Source organism: Serinus canaria, chromosome 1A (assembly GCF_022539315.1).
Source record: "Serinus canaria isolate serCan28SL12 chromosome 1A, serCan2020, whole genome shotgun sequence".
In the NCBI taxonomy this organism is placed as follows: domain Eukaryota; kingdom Metazoa; phylum Chordata; class Aves; order Passeriformes; family Fringillidae; genus Serinus; species Serinus canaria.
Genome location: NC_066314.1, coordinates 66,364,445 through 66,379,618, shown reverse-complemented (window position 1 = coordinate 66,379,618; position 15,174 = coordinate 66,364,445). Strand labels below are relative to the sequence as shown.

The following is a 15,174-nucleotide window of genomic DNA, read 5'->3' as shown; positions in this document are numbered from 1 at the left end:
CTGCAGACCATGCTGGTTTCCATTTTGCTGCATTTTAGACAATTTCACTTAACTAGGATATGTCATTATGGCAGACAGTTTAGACCTAACTGAATAATATTCCAAGTAAATATTTAATGCTGTGCAGCATTGAAGACTGTCAATTTATATAGCACAGATTGATTTTCCAAAGAGAAAAATTCTGGTATGATGTATTAACTCACTACAAGCAGTGAAAAACGTTGTGCTGATTCCATATACAACTTTAACACTCTTTTCCCAAAAGACATTAAGGATCATGAACATAAATAAATGAAAGCACATGCACTGCCATGGGAAGGCTGAACATGTGGCAACTGAAGAATCACAGTCTCATTGGCAAACTCAGGAAAGTTTCCACCTCTACAGACTTGTGGAAGCAGATCTTTAGCATTGTAGTTAACAAAAAGCAAGTAGCAGAACCTAACTACAATAAATAAAAAGAACTTCCACTGTTTGGAGCCAACTGAATTCAGGCTAAAATTCAGTGAAGGGTTTGAAGGAATCCAATGGGAAACAGGAGTACAGGGAAGTCAAAGTTTTTGTGTGAGAAGGAAATACTTCAAATGAAGAGGCATCCCAAATTTAATGAACCTCAAGCTTGTCAGGCTTCTGTGTTTTCCTATACAGGAGAATGCTATGGAAAGGAAAAATTATTTTCTTGCACTTAATGGATCTGGAGGAAAACTCAATTATGTCAGAAAAAGAACATATATGAATCTAATCCTTAAGTCTAATGAGTTTTTCTAAAGCTTTAACCTACATATTATTGTATCACACATTTAAGATCACAGAGAATGCAACTGGAAAAGGAAATTTAAAATGAAAAAAGCACAGGACTGGCTTAAACAAATATTAACACAAGTATTTGCGTGGCTCCTCACAATTGCAAGCAAGCATTAATGTAACCAAGTCTGCAAGAATTTGATTTTCTCTTGAGCAACAAAAAATAAAATTCTCTCTAGAAGTAGGTGCTTCAGAAAACAATGTAACAGGCAGAGAGATGGCAAGATAGAGCTTTGTCTGGGACTTAGTAAAAGACATAACATGAAATCAGTTTTTATCTATTAAACAATAAAAAGGGATAAAAATACAGACAAAATGATCTTAAAATCAGCACTTGCACCAAATTTCTATATAACATTTTCCATGAATATTTCTCATTTCATTAAATGAAAAGGTGAGTTATATGGAGAAATGCTCAATGTATATTTTGCACAGAGGTTAATTACGCTTTCAGTGTCCCTGGTACTCCTGAAAGTCATCAAATTTTGACTGCACTGCAACCTTAAAGGAGAGCAACAAATTAAATAAAAACAAAGTCACCATCCCTAGAGGAATTTAAAAGACAGGTAGATGTGGTGCTTAGGGACATGGTTTAGTGGTGGGCTTGGCAGTATCAGGTTAATGGCTGGACTCAATGATCTTAGAGCTCTTTTCCAACCTAAACAGTTCCATGATTCTAAAAGAGTTTGAAGTTGTTTTTTTTTTCTATAATGTTAGAAAAGATCTCTGCCTCAAAGTTGCTAGGCATGATTTCCTATTCATTTCTCTCTCTATTCATTTTTCCCATCTGGAGATAAAAAACCCTCCCAAGCCCCCAGCTCAGCACAGCTGAACACAACTAAGACAGAAAAAATTCCACTCTTCCACCTCTTAAAAGGTACATTACTGAATGCAGAGGGAATTACACACCAAATTACCCCTCCCTTGCAGGGAGTGTGACACAGTACAAACCTGTGTATTTTTAAAGGAAAAGGTTATGTAATCCATTTAAATATCCAGGGAAAAGAAGTAACATTAGGGAGATGCAGTTCTCCTAAAAATTACTGCAAACATAGTCACTGACAGGGCCCAGTGAACTTCAGTTACCCAAAATGTTTCTCCAACAAAGCAGAACAATCAGACAAAGGAATAAAGTAAATCTCTTGGAAAACAATGGTAAGATTATACTTTGGGCTGACACTAACTTAAAAAGCTCTTAAAATTTTTATCAGTAAAACAAAGTAAAATATAAATTTTTAGCAGAGAATTTTACTTAATATGAACTAAGTACTCAAATTACTTTGCACGTGTACATATAAACACACACTCAAAAGCCAAAATGATTTTGGCAGACTTTTACAGAAAAGAGCTTTTCAGCAGATATTCAAGGGAAGTTCAGCCAAAGAAATGTAAACTCCCAAGAAAAATCTTTAAAAAAAACCTCCAGCACCTTTACCCCCAAGCCATACCTTGGATTATTGCCTTGATCCCCTATCTCTAAGTTTATCAAATTTCTCACTAGGAGATACAGAAGAAGTGTTAAAAAGCATTAAAAGCATTAAAAGCAAGGTGTCCAGCATGTATTACAGAGCAGTCAGAACTCTGACATTTCTGTGGTGCTCAGAAAGCATCTACAGATAATTAGTTCCTGAGAAATTCCACTTTATATTTTTAATTTATAGGGACCTGCAGAAAGTAACTTAGTGTGTCAGAATTTGTGCTGTGAAATAATTCCAATTATTTCTCAAAGTATGTGAGAAATATTTCAGATCTATTTCAGTAACAAAATGCTCAGCAAAAAAGATGTTTTAATTTATCTTGCATTTTTAGAAGGTATTTGATAGGAATGCATCCAGTATATGATAAATCTGTTGTAAATGTACTTTCTATTCTATTCTTACAATGAATTGTAGTCTAAATAGTATTTGCTAGAAAGTTAAAACCAGAATGGTGTTCTAACAGAAGTGCAAATGACAGATACAATTCAAAGCTTGGTGAGAATTTCAGCCCAGTAACTTACAGGTAAGACAAAAGGCTCTTGGAGGCTCTACTCCACAATTAAACCCCTGCAAACCTTGTATTTACAACAGGGAAATGGGAGAGAACTGTGAAGGAGGTTCTGGTTGAGTTATTAACCTATTTCATCTTTATTTTTCCTTAACAAACAGATAACTATTTTGAAGTAGGCATATGTGATTTAGAATTTCAGGAGTCTTGTTATCAACATATTTTAGATGTAATGTACCTGAAATAATAATAAATCCTGCTGAAATAATTTATAGAGAGGGTGGGAGAAAGGAATGAGTGTAAGAAAATACATTTAAACAATACATTACTTTTACAATATTCAATCTTTTGCATTTTCCATAAAAAAAGGAAAATAAAAAAATCTGCCCTATGTAGGATAAAAAACACAGTGTATGAACAAAGATAAAGCTATTTATAGGCTGACATACTTAACCTCATTTGAAACGTCCCACTGTGAACCATAACTTCAAAAAAAGTTGATGGAAGGTGTCAAGACCTGCCTGCCAACTTAAAAATTTCAGTTTAAGTAGCTACTTAAGGAAGGAAGGAATGATGAGGTAATGGCCATTATTTTATGAGCTCATTTGCCATTACATTTTAGGGTAAGGAGTTAAATGTTAGCTGACAGTATAGAGAGAGTGCATTTAAGCAGGAGTTGATATTCATGAGAGAACAGAGCTGCACTACCATCAGCAGGAATGTTATTCACATTTCTCAAATCTTCTGCTTTTCAAATTTGAAGGACATAAAAGAAGCTAGAGAAATGTATGTTGTGATCAGGCAATGCACCATCTCACTCAAAGAAACAGGAGCCCACTGTAAAGGCTGCAATAAGTTTCTGGTAAAAATATTTTTAGTAATAATAGTAAGCAACTCCTGCCTTCACTTCTCAGTCTTGCCCACACAGGTCAGCACTTCCTCAGATGCACCTCAAGTTGTGCATGGGGATTCATGAATGAGGGCAATGGAAGTGCTTCCCATGAAAAAATCCCTTCAAAAAAGAAGTCAGATGTTACCATGAACTGCTCCAGGGCACTGCTCCATTTCACAACACAGCCCCAGAATGACCTCAGCTGGGATGTGCACTCAAGATTGAAAGGCAGCAAGGAAAAGGAGAGCATGAAGTGTTTTAGGTCAGAAAACATTTGTGAACTGTGCCCTCCAACAAGGAAAGCTAGAAATGCCAGTAATCCTTCTACTGTGCTCCTTGAGACAAGGACCTGTCACTAATTACTGACCAACACTCAGTCACAGAACTTACATTTGTGTTTCACTTTATTTCACAAAAAGGGTCCCACTCTTTCATGAGGATCAGAGCACATCTCCAGCATTGTCCTGGGAATGGTGCTGATTAGCACTCAATTCTTACAAAGGATAACCTGCTGCAGGAGAAGGGATGGTAAGATGCACCAGGACAGTGAAAGGGTTTGTGAACAAGACAGGGCCTCTTTTCAAATAAAACCTCCAACAGTTTTTCTTAGGGAGCAAAACTACTGCTGTATTTCTGAGCAGGGAAAAACATCGATGCAATTCTATTTTTCTCCCCTGAGGAACATAATGACAGCTTTTCTAAAATAAACTCAGATTTGGTTAATGCAGAAAAAGTGTCTGAATCTACATTTACCATGAAGCCTTTATGACAGAAGTGTTTATCTGAGACATCCTACCTTCAGCCTTATGGGAGTACTGAGAAAGAGTCTGCATACACCTTCTGACCTTCCACACAGAGAGCTGAACTAGAGGGCCCAGGCACAGCACTAAATAACCCCACAGCTGTGAGGAATTCCCAACAGTATCTGCACAGAGGATCCAGCAGGTGCACCATCAAAACAAGGTGACTATTATTAGAAAGAAAGGCTTGAAGAGCTTTCAAGCCTTCCCATCTATGCAAGACTGCCTCGTGCTCTCTGTATGGCAGGGTTCCTGCTATACAGATCAGAGGGGATAATAAAACTATGCCCCATTCAAGGGGAGCACTGCTTCCAGCAGGAAATGCCTGATTTTATTTTCGAGGAAGATGAAAAAAAGAACAGGTCTGAAATGGTGAAATAAACAGAAATCTTTTCGTCAGCAGGAGATGTCTTGCATACACAGACTGTGCATTAACAGTTACCCACTGTCACAGCTGATACACACTGACAGGATATTTTCAAACACTGGATTAAAGACAGCAACATTTTAGATTTATGAGAACCATGAAATCCAGGGTGGCTTTGTGGGCACTAATTCAACTCTGAAACTATAAAATAGCACAACACCACACATCAAGAGATGATGGAGGGCAGGATTACACAAGACAAGGCTACAGTAACAACACAAAATATTGGGGTAGAGGCACACACAGATGAGATGTCCTCATACCTTGAACCACCTAAAGCCAAAATGGTTGACCTCATGCACTGATTCATTAAAAAGCTTCAGACAGGCAGTGAAGTGGCAGAATGGTAGAAAACAAGATAAACAAGAGAGGAAAGAAAAAAGCATGCAATTAAAAGCAAATTACAGTCAGTTTGAACAACATCAACATGTTATTCTTGGTTTAAGAATATTAATAACCTATTATATGGTTTGTAAAAGTCAATGGATTTGCCATTGATAGTACATGGAACATGGAGTCTTGCATTTTAAAACTCTAATATTACCTGTGTTTGTCTTTCAAAATTCTACAAGGAACTTCCACAGGACATAATAAAACAAAGAGGGCATTCTTTAAAAGTAATTGAAGAAATATGCACTGAAAAACATTTGAAGGGAAGTCTCCTCTGCACCTTGGAAAAAACAGCTCCTTCCCACCACTCTAAATACACCAGACTGCATTTAACTGATAGCAGAATAAAATCCTGCTGGACAAGTGGGGCACACAGGACTCCCAGGGCTGACAAGAACAAGAGTCTGCAGATCCTTTTCCCTTGTGCTGATTTGTTGCTCATATTTAAAAAACCATAATTGGACTGAGGTGGCAGTTTAGTTCTGTTACTGTAAGCCACTGCTGTCATAGGTGTCAGCTTTTTTTTCTTCCATTCCATTTTTTTCCTCTCATTGCATCCTCCTTCCTCCTCCTCACTTCTGCATGCACTGCTACATCCAAATTAATTTCTTTTTTATGCTGTTACCTACAAATCTTACTTGTCTTGGCTGTCTTTCTCTCTTCTCAATTTCTCTCTTGACCCTGAAGGTTTATTGATCTTCTGGCTGTGCATTTCCCTGCCTTGCCTCATTTTTAAGATGTTACACCCAATTCCAACAACCTATTTTTTATATTTATATGTATATATTTTTATAATTGTATATTTTTATATTCTTTGAGCACCAGCTTCTAGGTGCTCAAAGAATGTAAAAATGGTCACTTTGTCTTGTAACAAATTAATTAAAACATGGTAACATCCTAGGCATCAAATCACATACCAGTTTTTTTACTTCTGTGCCTCATCATGGAACCCAATGCTTTGTGAGATATATTTTCCTTTCAAGGAGATCTAATCTTCAAAGTGACATTCACTACCCAGTTAACATTTCTATTTCATGCAATTTTTTAAAGGCTACAAGAAGTTTGGAAAGAATGCATTCTTGAAAGCGAGTTCCATCCCACAGTCTGTGATCCTACAATACAGCAACCAGAATTATCCTCAATACATCTACCAGCCAACAGCTGAGCTTGACTCTAGCTCAGAGAGAAACAATTGCTATCTTCAGGAAAACTTGGATTTCTGCTTCTTTTTCATTAACACCTGTGATACAAGAATACATGATAAGAAAAACCTCTTAAAATTTTTTTCAGGTGCACTTGGTCAGAAGTGCTGTTAAGTAAATAACAAAGACAAGGAGATTCCTCCATTGAAATGCAACTTCACCAAAGGCCCACCTTTGCTAATTACTGTCCCAAGGAACAGTGAAAAACACTGAAGAGGCTCACAAAATTAGGAGTGCCAGTTTCAGCTACTGCTTCACAAGCTTTATCAAAACCTTATGGATTTATGCATAACTTCGGGTTTGCTTTCTTGATGGTTACTTACCTGAGCTAAAATCAGGCATGTCCATGATTCTTCAGAGTATCAGTGGCACAAAATCAAGTAATGCATGAAAGTTTCTACGTGTGACTTCAGTACACAAGTGTGTATTGTCTGTGTGCATGCTTGGCTCAAGCCAAGGGATTTGTGTTTTTAACCAGTTGTTTAGCAAGTGTAAGCAGACTGTGGTCCATAAACACAACCAGGCTCATAGAAACCATTGACTTTCAAATGAATTCAATGAACAAGACAGTAAATCTAAGTATACCTTACACACAGGAAGGCAGCTTCGACAGGCAAGAGAGATCAGAAGAGTTACTACTTAAAGCAATTTCAAAAGCTCAGGATACCTTATATTTTGATTTTAATTTGTAGAAAATCTTACTTATGAAATAGAACTTAGAAGGCTTTGCAGATGTTATAAGTTCTGTTACCTAACAGTGGAACAGACACACAGGATCAAGGAAAGCCAGCTGTGTTTCAGGCAGGAAAGCAGGGGAATTAGTACTTTACTGTCTGGTTACTTTCCTAGGAGGGCTACCAGTGACTCCACAAGATTGCAGACCTGTTTCTCAGCATTGATCCTGGCTGACTCCTCTTGTGCTAGCACCATTTCTCGCTCTGCAGTTATCTGAACACTTTCTCTGAGTGCCTCTTCCAACTCTTCAATCCGATCATCCTTTTTACGCAGATTGTCCTGGAAAATGACGGGAGACGAGGTGAAGACCACTTGTTTGGAAGTACAGCCTTTTAACCAACCAAGTCTAAAGCCAACCAAAATGTGTTTCACCCTCCCAAGGTGCAATTGCAGACAAATAATCTTCAGACAAAGGAAAGAATGATGAAGGGATGAAGGAGTAAGAGGAAGATCGCAGGAAAGAGAAGGAAAAAGGCAGCAAAGCAGGACCTCAAAGCAAGAGTGCTTGTCTGCTGTGGCTGCACCACAGTCCTGTCAGATTATACAGCACAGAGAAGCAAGGATTGTTGGAAAAGAAGGATTAGTAAGCAGCTCTGAAGAAGCAGAGAAGCCAGGAGTGGCAGGAAGGTAGCAGGCATTCAGAATTGCCTGCTGGCTCACACATTCAGCAGCAGGAGTGGTGAGAAGGGAAACAGAGCACTGCACTTTGGAATTCACATTTCCAGGTTAAGAGGGAGAAAAGCAAACACTGACCCAACAGAGTCTTCCACTGTTCAGTTAAGTCTTAAAGGAAGTTTTACACCCAAGGCCAGCTAAGAAATATGAAGGATTCATCTGGGCTGTCTGAATCTCAGACATTAAGACTCCCTAAAAACTTATTCTTTGATTAAGAGCATCTTCACAACTATGAGTTCAGATGTGCCTCATATGTTCAGACCACTGAAAAAAACTTACTGCTCCTCAAAAAATGTTTTATTGGTTTCTACAAGCAGAATAACTTAAAAAATATAAATATATATAAATATAAATATAAATATATATATACACAAAATAATGGTATTGTTATTTGTAAAGGAGACTCTCCTAACTTTAATCTTGCAAGGAAAATAAATGTGTCTCTCCTGCTTCTGCAGAAGCAGCTTTACAGAAGGCTTCAAAGCAGGCTGTGCATAATGAATGCCCTGGACCACAGCTGCTTAACAAATCCACCACAAGGGAGCAGCTGGATGGAAGATTTCTGCACATCTTGTCTGGCAGATTGGTTCATATCATAGGGTTCCAATGAGATCTTAATGCACACTGAAGTTAATATATGACTTTTTAGCCATCTCAGTAGCAGTGGAAGAATCAAAAGTGCTTTTATTTGTTGGCATTTTCCTCTTTGTCCCCTTTGGCTTCTGTCCTTTTGTATTTAGGATTGTAATTTTCCACTTACACTGAAAATATAAAGAATAAGGAAAAAGAAGACTAACTTGGAAAAAAATTGTCCTTGCAACCTTCATAATGAAAAAATTAGTCACTGGAGTTTAACAAATGAATCTGACTTATTCCTTGATTCCTGCTTTCTAGGACCACATCCCCAGAGATTGTTGTATGAAAACCATTTCTGACAGTCTCAAAACTGCCACTTTCAATGAGAGTGTTCAAGCAGAGATGCAAAGCTTTGTATCAGACTAGTGCAGGACATGTGGCACCAGTGCCCTGGTGAAGAGCAAGGCTGGTGCTCAGCCACCAGCACAGGCAGCAGGAGCTGTGAGGCTTTGCAAGCAGAGCTTTCTGCTGATGGTTACATTGCAAGATGGATTCACAGGGCAAGTAATTGCTGTTTTCTAAAGAAACAAAAGGAGAGATCTATATTTTAAAAATAGGAGTTGCTTAACATGTTTTCTTATTTTCAGAATCTTTTAGGAACACTGATAACATCTCCCAGAAATACTTTATGGTTATAACAAACATAAATGAAGCCTCATCAAAAAGATGAAGGTTACAAAAAGTTGTACAAGGAATAGTAACCATTTCAGATATAGGAAATATTTATTTGCCTATCTGCATTACAGAGTAATTATGAACTTTACTCCCTGATATATCATTCATGGGCAGCCAGGTGAATGTGTAGTTTTCTGTGTCAACAGAAGTTGGAATTGTACATTTGAACAGCAGCATTTGAAATGTAAACTCCTTTAAAATAAGAATGCAGAATAAAACATTCTAACACACAGGTATATCCACTCTTCATTCCAGGCAAACATTTCAGAGGTGAATTCAACACTGTATTAAACATGACACTATGTAGGGCTCTGTTCAGACAGGTAAATGCTTGAGGGAGAGGAGGAAGAACAACTGGATTCATCATTTTTTGGTGATACCAAAAATACAATGCCACATTACCTGCATTTGAAAAATCTATATTCATATATAATTATTTTCCTGAAATAACACAAACTTTTACATATGTGATAGAGGGCTACAAGTTAAAAATCCAGGCTTTGAATGAATTGCCTAGAAATGGTGAAGTTTAACATGAATAACCCACCAAGTAAGAAAAGCCTTAATATAAGTTTTTCCTTTCTGTCTCAGTCAAACCATTTAAAAGATGTGCAATTTTCCTCTTCTAATGGTGTCATGCTGTGTGTAACCACCTGACAAAACCACACAAATGACTGGCAAGAGAAGCAGGTTAGTCAGGTAGCACATCCACTAGTGCAGCATAGTCTCAAAACACTCTTAAAGAATGATTTTGTTTCTAGCTCATTGATTTGTGACTGATTTGAATGACTTTTGAATGACTTTTAAAGAAAAAATATAAGCTGCTGTCTTGTATTAGTAGATAAAATTGAAGTGAACCTTTTGACACACCAGCATGTTCTTCCAACTGTTTGGCTCCGAACTCTAAAACATGACAGGCTCATGCTGACCTGTGCTGCTGCTGCTGCTTTCCTCCCTTTAATTACATGAAGTATTCTACCTTTGTTGTGATAAGATTTTAACTCTGGAAACAAATCTTCTATCATTTTTAACTACAGTTATAACATGTTTCCTACAGTGACTGTTCCTCTGAAGCAATCCTACCTTAGAGCATCACACCAGTGGCAAATCTTCCTGTATTTTGATAAAACACCAGAATGATAAACAGTGACAGCCTCTTTTCAGGAATCTTCTACAGATGACCAGTCAGAAAGAAAAAAATTACTTACCTGTGCAGTACGTGCATTCTTCAAGGTGTATTACCTACCCAAACCTCTCCTTCCCTTACCCTCCTGCATCCCATGTGCAGGGATTGCACAGCAGAGTTGGGATCTAACTGGGATACAGCAGACAGCTCTGCCTTTATGCTCACTGGTGGCAGCACACAGAAAATGAAAAACCCATTTGACACTGTGGGAGTGCCAAGAGTTCAGGCCCAATAAAAATTTTTGCTACCTATGCTGTGATCCAGTTGCTGATTCACATGCAAAACTAATTCCATCCATGGCTGTCTGAAAGCCTGAAAGGAAAAGGTGGTGTGACTGATGCACATTTCTGGGATTCTCCTTTCACTTCAGGAAGGAAGTGGTGGGATGGCCAAGTGATGCATGTTAAAATGATGTATCAATTTAATCTATCCTGCATTCATGTGATGTGTAATCTGCCATCAAGCTTTAAGCAAGTGCATGAAATAGGATACATGCTTTCACCAAGGCATTTAGGTTCAATTAAACCTGAGGTATCCTGGCAAACTTCGTAACTGTGTCTTGAACTCCACTCACAAAGATCTTTATGGCCTAATTTCACTCTTGGAATTAAGGTGGATTTCTCTAGTAAGCTCTTGGGAAAGATTAGTTAACAGTTTGAGAAAGCAATGAAATTATTCTTTTAAGTGCTGAAAGTATTTCCAGGAGTAGATAATCACCTAGGTAGGGAAAGAATTTTATCACAGAACCCTGTAAATAATGCAAGAGCACATTTTACCTGTGCACTTTTATAGACCCGATGGGAAGAACACAATACTGGAAGTGTGTTGCACAAGGAATCAATTACTTTTCAAACAGTGTCTCATTCCATCATTACAAGCCCTTACTCCTGTGAACTACTGCTTTTGCTTATCATGTATTTCCTCGAGAAGCCATGCCCCAGATAAAGAACTCAATGACCTCAGTCCATTCTAGATGGAATAAAACTCTCCCTAGAAAGAAAAGCCCTCCTTGTGAACTGACCTTCCACTGGGAATGTGGGAACTCAGGACTGTCAGCTGCCTCAAATACTACTTAAAGCTTCCTCATGGATACAAGCATTTAGATCTTGAGACAGCAAATTCTTCAACAACATTCGGAGACAGTCTACCCACAAATGTTGAGATTTTTTTCCTAGTTAAAAATATGAGGGCCTGATTAACTGTAACTCTAAAGTGCATGCTGATTAATTAATTAATATGAAAAACTGAATGCTTCTTCAAAGACTTCTCAAAATCTTCCAAAAAGTTCCCTTGCTTCTTCTTTTTGGCCATCACCAGAACCAAATATGAAGAAGAAAAACTGGTTCTACTTATAGTCAGCCAATTACTGAGGACTTCTGGATTGCAGTCTCAGGAATCTACCAAAAGATGCCTAAAGATTCACAAAATTATTGAAGGTGGGTTTCTGCAGTGTTGGTTGAACTACTGAACCCAGAAGGAAAGATGCTCTGCCAAATACCTACTCTTCACAAGAGGACAACTGGTGAAAATAAATCAGTTCAAAAATGTTTTCTTTCCTCTGAAAAAGATCTGTAAAATCCTGCATGTTTTCCTGAGAAGGTCCTAAGGGAAGATGCAATGTGGTGCTACCAAAAGGAGGTATTACAGTTTCATTTGATTTCAGGAGCAAACAACCACAGGGCCTTGGGTGAGCATGGTGGATCTCCCTCATTCAGTTCCATGTGCTGATCAACTACTTCAAGTCTCTGAATAAGAAAAGCACACAAAAGTGTCACTCATAAATGGGAAAATACCTCTAACACTGATGAGACATTGGGGTTTTCAAGACTATACACGAGGTAAATGCTGAAGGCCAGAACCCCATGGCAGAAAACACAAATGGTAGTTATGACAGAATCTAGCTCAAAAGGAGTGTTTGGGGTCCTTCTGCAACTCATCCAAAGAAACAGATGTCCACAAAAAATCATTTAATTCATTACCATTTCCTGAAGAAAGTGGCAATATAAAAAAACCCCAAACCTCTACAAACATATTTGCTTGAAAAGTGGAATGAAAGAAGAGTTTATAAACTCCTGAAGAAGGAAATACCTTTAGGGTAGAGTACAGCTTGGTACTAAGATGCAGCATAAACCCCAAATAAACACTAATCCAACACTAAAAACTCTGAAAATAAAGTAACAGGGAGACAAACTACCATGTAAAGCTGCTAGAAGATATATTGCTGGGCACAAGGAGCAGTGGAGTTACAATAACCATGGATGCTAATGCTGTCTTGGTGCTCTCAATTGGTAAAATTAAAGACCTGCAGGTTATCTGTGATAGGGAAATCTCAGGCTCTTAGCAGAAGCTGAGCATATCCAAGTATTAGGTTTATATGAAATCCCTGTTTCTCACAGAGCAAGATGAAGAGGGTTTTTTGTAAGCACAGCAACAGCAGATGTAATTATCAGGAGTTGCTGAATGAAAGGAGCAGGCTGAGAGCTGCAAGGCATAAACTGCCAAGCAGGAGCTCCTTGATCAACATTTCCTCATCTTTGGAGATCAGACCTGAGATACAGGACGATTATGTCATTAGAACAACACATGTCAGCATCTGGAAGGCTGTATCTGCCAAATGAGACACATGGGTTGGAATTCAAGCCTGACAAGTTACATAAATACAGAAAAATAACTACAAGAGACAAAAGGAGAAGGGCTGCAGTAGAAGAATTTAATTCCAGTAGGAGTTGAGAGGGAAGTGCAACCAAAGCTGGCCACAGCACTGCATATGCTGTACTGAAAAGATGAGGAATGGCAGAAGGTTATGAGTACATTTTTCTGAGAACATCACAGTGGAAAAAGAGGATATGTGTACATCCAGAGTCTTTGTGCACTTGTGGATCACCAGTTGCAGGAAGAACAAAAATATATTTACAGTGAAAAGAAAAAATGGATAAATATTATTTCTAGACATGACAGATTTAATATAACCATCCCATTAAAGTTAGCATGGTGAAAAAAACTGTATGGAAGGCAACACTTTATGAGAAATGGCCAGAGAAATTGTCTTTTTAAATAGAAAGCTAGAAAACACAGAGATGGTTTGACTACACTGTCCCTTGAAAATACTCAAGAGTGATGCAAGACTATGAATGACGCTGCCAACAAAAATATAGGATGGACACAAAAATATATTTACATGGGAAAAAACCCCACCCAAACCCATGAAAGTTGGAAAAGAAATGTATCATCTCTAGTGGTAGAGTGCAATAGAAAATAACCAGATAGATACAAATTACTACAAACTGATCTAATTTAAATTAAAGGGAAGTGAAATGGGAGGGGGGGAAAAACCCTTATGAAAACTAATGAAAGCAAAGGCTTAATCTTTCACATTGTCTTTTTCTTAGATACATATGAAAGCCTTAATAAAAGTCATGTATATTATTATTATTATTATTAGTGCATGAAAATTGCTACTTTGTATACAAAAATGTGTGAATAACTCCAGCCATTCACACTTTTTCCTTCTAAGATACCACATCTTACCACCCAGGTGTGCTACTTTCAAAAAGCATTTCCAGAACAGGCAGCTCAGATTTTGCTCAGCATCAGGAGCAAAGTGAAATACAGAGCCTGTGATAATGGTAAGAAAGGATCCTAATCAATACTAGTTGAAGGAGGACAGAAAGCAGGAGAAGAAAAAGGACAGTTCTAGACAAAGGACAGTTCTAGACACTATTACAGGCCCAGAAAGGGAGGGCAGCAGTGGTTATTCCTGTGGGAAACAGGCAATGTCCTTTCCTGACAGTTGCCATCTCTTTGACACTTCTTTCCTGTTGCTGTTAGCTTGGTGCTCCCAGCACAGCAACCAGTTATAAATCTGGGGCTTGTACAGACACTTTTCATTAGCAACAGCCCAGACAGACTCAAGCACCTTGCCAACACTAACAACCAGGTTTACCATTTAGCAGCTGCACGGGGTGCCAGCAGTTTTAACATTTTGCTCTGGCTGTTGCAAATTACCACATTTGTAGTTTTTAAAACCTAGAGGGACAAGGTTTCTATCAAACCACAGCAGGTCACTGCATGGACTATTGAAATGGGACCCAAAGCTGACAATACAGCTGAGAAAATGATCTGAAGTGAGCAAAAGCAATAGATAGCTCTAATTGTTATGGGGCTTTGTGGTTTTTTTGTTTATTTGGTTTGTCTTTCTTGTTTTGGGGATGTGTTGTGTTTTTTGGAGTGGCTAATTGGAGCAATGCTACTGTAACAAGATTTGTTCTTCTCTCATCTATCAATACAATGAGTCAAGGCTCCTAAACTGATATGGGATTAGAGAAAAAGCCAGCAGCAGTTCCAACTAACTGCACCATTAACACGAAGCTCAAACCCATGTTATTCCCTTGACACAGCCTTATTTGCCTGAGCTCTCTGTAAATGTCAGTCCTGTCATCATCATTGCACTAATACATCACAAGCCACAAGACCTACCTGTCTTTGCTCATTTTTCATCCTTCAGCAGACAAAACCATCAGAGCACCAAGCATGGACAGCCATCAAAGAACACTTCTCTTGTTTTCCCTCTTTTTCACAGATGAATATAGGGCAAAAATTGCTACTGTTAAAAACACAGCTGAGGAAATGACTACTGAGCAGTTATCATACTGAATCTCATCCACTCCCTCAATTTTAAGGGGAATTCCTGCAATCATCCCTGGTTTTTCATTTTAGCCTTTGATGACTCTTCCTTGATGTGCATCATAGCAGGGCAGCTTTTGAAT

At 38.2% G+C, this 15,174-nt stretch overlaps 1 protein-coding gene across 4 annotated transcripts in view; it reads right to left on the bottom strand.

Moving 5' to 3' along the window:
• ERC1 (ELKS/RAB6-interacting/CAST family member 1) overlaps positions 1–15,174 on the bottom strand; it is a 279,402-nt gene that overhangs the window by 108,366 nt on the left and 155,862 nt on the right. For all 4 annotated transcript variants that reach the window (XM_030237938.2, XM_030237939.2, XM_050984992.1 and 1 more), the window contains one exon: positions 7,384–7,515. In XM_030237938.2, coding sequence (XP_030093798.1) covers positions 7,384–7,515 — 132 coding nt within the window. The remainder of the gene's footprint in view (positions 1–7,383; positions 7,516–15,174) is intronic.